We start from the raw sequence: 7879 nt of genomic DNA on the forward strand, positions 1-7879 counted from the left end.
GTGATTTTTCTCATTTATTCTACTGATACAGTTTACCATAGTCACTGATCTTCAGGATTCAATCAATTCTTGCAATACTAGGATGCATTTCACTTGGTCAAGGCACAAACATCTGTTAATGTTTTTAGATTTAGTTTTCTAGCAGTTGTTTTTGCACCTATAGCCACAAGAGTTGTAGGGTTTATCACATTCCACTTGAAGCAGACTATCACAAACATTAGCAAAACTTAACTTCTAACCTTCATATGCAAATAAGGCACATTTACAACTGGTAATAATAACTATTTTAGAAATGCTCATCTGTATGAAGCCGGGTCAGATAGTTTTGAAATGGACTCTGCCTTTCATGTGAACACAGTAACAACAGAAAAAGGCACAGTGAATCCTCAGTGCCTGTTAAGAAAGGTATTTCAGTCAAAATCTTATTCTTGAATTTAAGATCTAGAAGACAAAACAACTTTTTACTTTTTACTTCTGTGCTATGGCACAGGAATGCTAGCACAAAATCAAAACCAAAAACAAAATCAAAGACATACAATCTAAATTTGCACACACTTAACACTAGATATTTTTTATTTAAGTGTTGGCTTCATCTACAAAAGGTATCTCAGTACGGTGTTAAGTGAAAAAAGCAGCTAAGCTTTGGACCAAATGACAGCACCAAGTTCTTTAACAACAGACCTAAACACATAAACCAGATTCCTCACTCTCAAACTCAGCTGGTCAAAACGACTTTTAAGAAAAAGAACATCACTTGAAACGAAATCACACAAAACAATGGTTCCATTATTATCACCAAGAAATGATTTCTTACCAAAGTTCTCTCTGATTTTCGAACAAACGGAAATTTTTCTACCAGTATTGGCATAAGAAACCACGGTGTCCTATTTAAAAACAAACATAACAACCAATTCAGGTTAACTGGACTTTCCACAAGCTAAAGTTTCTACTCTAAAGAGCAAATATGGGTTTGGGAACAAATGGTAACTGCTACCACAATTAGAATATAAAATAAATGCAGGACTTCAGGGAAAATCTTTAACTTAGGGGAGAAAATAAACCTCTACTATCAAAAGCAAATTAACAGGATCTTCTCTTCTACAAAAGTTTGACAAAGTGTTTCAGTTTAGAAGCCTGTACCACTACACACACCTTATTTTCAAAGAAGAAAAAAATTATCAACTTGGATATAAGTTATCAGATAACAACCTTACAGGAAAAAACTTGAAATCCACCCTTTCAAAAGAAACCCAACACCTTAAATTTTTTTTCTTAGAACGGCAATTTTTTCCACACTCCATGACACAAACACACAGGGGAGTTTCTCACTGGAGAATCGTGGAATCATGTCTGTAGAAGATAAAAGCAAAATCCCAACCACTATACAAAACTTAGGGGATAATTTGCACACAAGTTTTGAGGAATTAAAGGTAGTAAAGGGAAAACTGGTATGCTGCTTTTTACAGAATGTAAAAATGCTACATCAGCAGGTTCCCAAAAATGTGGCATAGACAGATCTTACTAACACTTTACAATTCTCTATGAATTGATTATAATTCTCTATGAACATTTTACAATATTCTATGAATTGATTAAGCTTCTCTACAAACATTTTACAATTTCCTATGAATTGATTGTAATTCTCTACAAACATTTTACAACTTTCTATGAATTGACTGTAATTCTCTTGAGACTTAAAACACCATGATTTAACATAAGTGACAAAAGTATACTTACGATGGGACGTATCTTGCTATTATTTGCAAGGCTCTGTGACATGTGTCAAAATTTGCAGGAAGATCTACAAGGAAAAAGTGACAATACAGTGTCAAGAGAAAACTGAAAGTTATACACTTGAAGTTAAAACACAACTGGCAACCAAAAGTGGATCATTTATCAGCAAAAAAAATAATTTCAAGATTTCCCCCCATAACCAACTATCAATAAGGATTAAACAAAAAATTATGTAAGGAATGCATTAAGGGGAACTGACTGCCTATTAATGGTAAGTGTTAAAACACAAAGAACCATCAAAGGCTGTCATTTCTAATAGTTTACCTATCAGAACAAGTTCCGGAGTTGCCAGAATATTTTATCATTCAGCACAAGCATTCTCCAAGACACAAGCCACAAGACACATTTTTTGCTTTAAGTCTCAATACTTACTCTCATCTTCATCATCAGAATCTGAAACATCTATGTCACCTTCCTTAATGACCACTCGGGCTTTAGAAAGGAAAAGAAAATAAGTTACTTTTCTCTCATTGTCCTAAATACTTAACAGCTATACACAAAAAATCACAAAAGTGATTTTTCTATTGTCCAAACTTAGTGTAATAATTGATAATCTTAAAAAATGACAAATCAAGTTTACTTTTTAAACAGCTAAAAATTCTTGATTTATAAGCCCTCATCAGAAGCTCACCAGAGCAAACTATGTATCATAAAAAATATCACAGCAATGAAATGAATCTAGACGCTTCCACAGCGCTCATTATAGAAAACAGACATGTACAGAACTGCTGCCAAGTATGTATCCTAGAAGATGCCACTGTGGTGCAATCCCCAAAGTGTACTGGGAGGGTAGTTATTCTAATAAAGAGCTATAAAAAACAAAAAAAAAAATCAAAGCAAACAAAGTAACCACTTACGAGGCACAAAATGAGAAGCAATCATGCTGAGACAGGGTCGCAGGAAGACAGTTTGCGCTGACACAAGGTTACCAAGGAAAGCCAAGTACTCCTCCACCACTGTCTGGCTCCTATTCAACCACTGCAACTTCTAAATAGCAGGAGGGTGAGAAAAGACACATTTTGCTGATACAATATACACTATTTTCTAAGCACGGAATCACAGCTATTCATAAATAAATGATGAACTTACCAACAGAATATTGATAAGTTGTTCAAAGTCTTTGGTCAAGTACATGATGGAGGAACGGAATTCTAACAGCCAGTTAATGAGCTGGTCATCCTTAGGTTAAACAAAGAAAAGTACTTTCAAAAATCACAAATTCTCTAAAACAATAGGGGAAAAATGATTCTATTCTGCATGGACATCAATAAATAGTACTTAAATGAGGGCTGTGGGTGAGATGTCACCAACTTGGAATCAAGCCAAAACTCAGGTCAAAATTTTAGTTTCTATCAAAACAGGGGGGAAAAATTGTTAAATTTTCTGTTTAAAAAAAATTAGGGCCCTCCCTGGTGGCGCAACAGGTTCAGATGCAGCACTGCAAGCTGGCAGCAGCCACCTTAGTGCAAGTTGATTCCCTGCCCCGGAGGTGATCAATATGGCGTATCAGACCTCCCCTGACCCACCCGCTGCTCCCCTCAGCAGTGTACTTCGTTGATCTGCCTGTCCTGCTCCCCACTCTGTCTCTGGTGAATCCTCTCACTGCCCCTGCACCTCTGGCCTACACGCCAGTTCTGTATGCATAAATAAATAAATCTTTAGGGAACAAGGCAACTTAAAAAATTAATAGTTTAGTATTTACTGGGGTAAGTCTCAGCACTATGAAGCGATTGGTAGCCACTGCAGCACGAGTTCAACTCCCAGCCAGGGAGTGACCCATATGGCACAGCAAACCTCTCCTGTCTCCACTTCTGCCCTCAGCAGTATTTCACTTAATACGCCTGTCTGTTTCCCACTCTGTCTCTGATGAATCCTCTTACTCCCACTGCCTCTAGCCTACACCCTAGTTCTTGTATGGATAAGTAAATAAAATACACAGGAAAAAGTAGTTCTCTGCTAAACTTCATGCTGATCACTTGTTTGCCCTAAAAAAGTGAAAACACCTTATATGCTGACCCCTGGGAACTTTTAAAAACTGCAAAATTGTAGCAGATTTAATCTAAGACTATAAGGGCCTCGATTTTGTCTGAACTCCCACCTGCCCCCAATCATGACAACCAAAAATGCCTGCAATTCACCCTTAAACATCCTCTGGGGTGCAAAAATGCCCCTGGCTGAAAAGCCGTTAAGAGGCTATTGGAAAGAGCTAGAGGAGGGAACTGCAGCCAAAGAGCAAATTAATATCTATACAAAGTTGCAACAACTTTGCTAATGATCAAACACAAAATTACCTTTATGTCTGGATCTGACAGTTGGTTCTTCAGCAACTCAAATTCATTTGTCTCACCCTTAACAAGAAAAGAAATACATGAAGTTTTTTTTTGCTTTGGTTTCCTGCCAAAGATCAACAGCAAGACTTTTAACAATACCTTATTAGCATCTGATGAAATTACAAAAAAAACAGTTTAACTTTTGTATCAATTGTATGTGTGAAACTGATTATATAATCGCTGCAAAACCTTTAACACTCCTATCAGGGGAGATAGGGAACTTGAAAAAAAGATGACAACTGAAAGGTCATTCATAGTTAGATATATTTGCGTACCTACATCTCAGTGTAACAGGCACTCTTAAGAATTCACAAAAAGTATTTAAGGGTAAAAAAAAAAAAACACCACAATGATCTAATGAGAAAGAGCAAAGATACTACCTGTGTGTATATATAGTTACAAATGCTTACTACAGATAAAAAGTCATTCATAATTCAAAGATTCCAGAGTTATGAAAACTCAGCAAAGAGGTTATTACTTTAATTTCCAGTTGACAGTATCATGCTGCTATTAAATGTTTGATTTCAAGACTGATAACCTAAATTTTAATTATGTATACTGGTCTTCAGTATAAACTATAATTGTTTTCTGGCCAACAAAACCCAATCAGACCTCAATAAACCTCATGTTATCACCTCTTACCTTTTTGTACTTCAGCAAGACTTCTGTCACAGTTCCACCAAACCGAACAGTTTTTCTTGGGGGGGAGCTGAAGAAATCATTCTTCAATGCAAGCATATCTGAAATTCTATAGAACCAAGATTATCAAACTGTTTAGAGTATGACAGAAAATAAAGATTGTAATAGCCAACTTTAACTGAACCGCCACCATTCAGTGAAACTACTGCTACAGCCTAACTGTCCTCCCTAGTTCCACTCCAATCCCCTGACAATCAGTTTTCATACCGCAATATAATGGTCCTTCAAAAACTTAAAATCGACTCTGCCATCCTGCTTAACCCAGACAAAGATTTCCCTCTTAGAATACAGGTCCAAACTTCTTACTGTGTTCTTCCAAGTCTTCCTTTACCTGCTTTACGCTCACCTTCCTGACCTCATCTCTAGTCACCAAAAACACACAGGGCCCTATCTGTTCTTCGAACCTGAGGCCACACTGGCTGCATTTCACTCCATATTCCCTCTATCAGAAACATTCTTACCCCGGATTTATACATGAGTGGATTCTCGCCTTCATTCAAACTGAAGCTCAAACATCAGAGATGCCTTCCATCAGAAATCTGAATTACCTATCTTCTTCCAACTTTCCATCGATTACCCTGCTTTATTTCTTCAGAGCTGTTCCACTCGAAAACATCCAGCTCATTTAATTCTGTGCCTCCCTGCTCACTAAGTTTTGCTGGCAGCAGAGACGCTGTCTATTCTGACTGCTGTTTCCAGTGTTTTAACACAGTAAGTAGGAGTTTAACAAATATTAACAATGATATCATGAGTTTTACGAGGTCTACCTCTTTTAAACAGAGCAGATTAGTGAAAACCGTGGCATCCTACCAATCACTCTCAAAGTTAAAGTTCTAATTATTTCATGGGGGTTAGGAGCTTTAAAAGTTGAACAAGAGATGTTATAATGTGTCGAAATATCTTTTTTTTCTAATTGAGATTCAAGCTGTCATTAATGACAGCTTTCGGTTGATAATGCAAATAGTCTAAGGAACTCTTTCCAAATCTTCGCGCAGAATGGGAAGAGTAATGGGGCAGAAAGCAGGACCCAACCCTGTGGGGAAGGCTGGGGAGGGCATTCTAGAACGGAGACCAGACTCATTTTTCCAGCCCCCCCCCCCCGCCCAACTTCATGAGCCAGGGAAAGGGCATGCGTTCTCTGACGAAATCCTGAGTTGACCCTCCACCTCCGCTCCCATCCCCACTGCACAGCTTTGTCCCAAGCGCTTTCAGATCCGCTCCCTTCATCCTCCTCCTGGGCTTTGGTCCCGGGAGCGCAAAAAGCAACAGCGGGACTCTTACCCGGTCCTCGATGCGCCGAGCGCCTTGACCGCGGAAGCCGAAGAGGCCCCATCTCCGGGTAACCGCGTGTGAAGCAACGGGGCCGCCATTGGGCCCGACAAGCTCGACAACTGCGCCTCGCGGCGGAAGTCGCTTTCCTTCTCGCCCCGCCCTCTGTCCCGGAAGACGCGCATGCGAGCCGCTGCCTTCAGCCAATCAGGAGCCCACGTGGGAGAGCGTCGTGGTCTCGGCGGGCTAGAGCGCCACCAAAGCTTTCCCCAGCCGGCCGCGCGCCGGCCCTGGAGGACTCGGTCAGCCCAGCCTGGTGCGGCGCGCTGGCCGACTCAAGCTGCGGAAGGGGAACCTGTGGCTACCTCCAGCCTCCGGATTCCAGCTAGATCCCCGAGAGGGGCTGAGTGGCGGCTGGGTTTCTGCGAGTATTAAACTTTTTGGAGTCAAAGCGTCCCTGAAACTGACGCCCTGTAATTAACTCAAACCTTCGGTGAAAGCGGGCGGGTTGGGTTCCCATTACGCGGCTTGTTCCTGGAGCCTGGGTTCCATACCCGTCATCCCGTTCTCGTAGACACCCTAGATAAGCCTATCCTCGGGGAAACTGAGGCTAGACCAAGCGACTTATCCAAAAGCCTTGGTGCTGTGGTGATGCGGGATGAGATATCAGAGCGGAGATACCCTTGGTCTTAATATTTTAAAGGAGGAACTGGAGTTAGCCAGACCCACAAAGCGTGTCTTCCACACTTCGGGAACAGCAGGTGCCTAGGCTTGGGCGATGCAGAGGAAGGGACTGCCCCTCCTCCAAAGAGAGAAACATGTTGCAACCTTTAGAAACTATCTAGAACTATCAGAAGTACATACAGTCGGCTACATCAACTTTTTAAGTTTGAGGCGCAGCTCTGTTCTGTAACACTGTGAAACAGTAACTGTTTTCTCCCTTCTCCATGTACTGCCACGGCGTTCTTCCCTCTCTGCTTTAGAATTTCTGCAGTCTGTCCCCCGCCCTCCCTGGTGACCCAAGGGGTTTAAAGCACAGCACTTTGAAGCCATGGGCAGACACTGCAGCCCAGTTCTATCCGACCCAATCTGTGGCCAGGGAGTTGACCCAATTGGTGCAAGAGGCCTCCCCTGTTTCCCCCCAGCGGTGTATCACAGTGGGGTAGACCCTGGAGCCTGGGTCCCATACCTGCCATCCCGTTCTCGTAGACCCCCTAGATAGAGTAGCTGTTTTGCTTCCCACTCTGTCTCTGATGAATCCTCACTCTCCCCCCCACCTCTGGCCTACATCCCAGTCCTTGTATGCATAAATAAAAATCTTTTAGAAATAAAAATAATTTCAACTTGCCTTCATGTAATTATCATATATATTACTAAGAATTACACTATCTACTGTGGCTTGAATTGGTAAAAATTATTTCCATGCTGAATTATGATGCTTCTTGTTTTCAATAAACTCTATGCTTCTAGAATCTATCCCTGTGAGTAGTATTGTAGTCTCCTGAATCATGTGTGGAATTTTTAGGGTACAATTGTTAGCTTGAAGGGTATATAGAACTCTGTCGAAGAGCTTTCTAAAATATACTCCCAATATCTTCTTCCTAAGCGTGGCCACAGCTCCTTCCTTTCCCAAAGAGTAGGCTGTCAAATCCCTTTTTCAATGAAACCTGACAAAAATACAAAAAAAAAGCTTAAAACTGAATTGCATGGACACTATTGGAGTTATTTGGTGTGTCCCTTCACTGAGAGCCCGCTACTCACCCGCTCTACTCCACCCAACATTTCTC

General features: G+C 40.9%; 1 protein-coding gene across 1 annotated transcript in view; it reads right to left on the reverse strand.

Annotated features, from left to right (window-relative positions):
• The window catches only part of RRN3 (RRN3 RNA polymerase I transcription factor homolog (S. cerevisiae)), a 22300-nt gene extending 16010 nt beyond the window's left edge, over positions 1-6290 (reverse strand). The window contains exons 1-8 of the mRNA XM_004691748.2: positions 6105-6290; positions 4767-4872; positions 4086-4142; positions 2884-2973; positions 2652-2781; positions 2167-2226; positions 1738-1801; positions 815-884 (exon numbers count right to left, since the gene is read on the reverse strand). Of these exons, the coding sequence (XP_004691805.2) occupies positions 815-884; positions 1738-1801; positions 2167-2226; positions 2652-2781; positions 2884-2973; positions 4086-4142; positions 4767-4872; positions 6105-6277 (750 nt within the window). The 5' untranslated portion in view covers positions 6278-6290. The remainder of the gene's footprint in view (positions 1-814; positions 885-1737; positions 1802-2166; positions 2227-2651; positions 2782-2883; positions 2974-4085; positions 4143-4766; positions 4873-6104) is intronic.
• Positions 6291-7879: the final 1589 nt, after the last annotated feature.

Source organism: Condylura cristata, unplaced genomic scaffold (genome assembly GCF_000260355.1).
Source record: "Condylura cristata isolate star-nosed mole 26May11 unplaced genomic scaffold, ConCri1.0 scaffold00032, whole genome shotgun sequence".
Taxonomy (NCBI): Eukaryota; Metazoa; Chordata; class Mammalia; order Eulipotyphla; family Talpidae; genus Condylura; species Condylura cristata.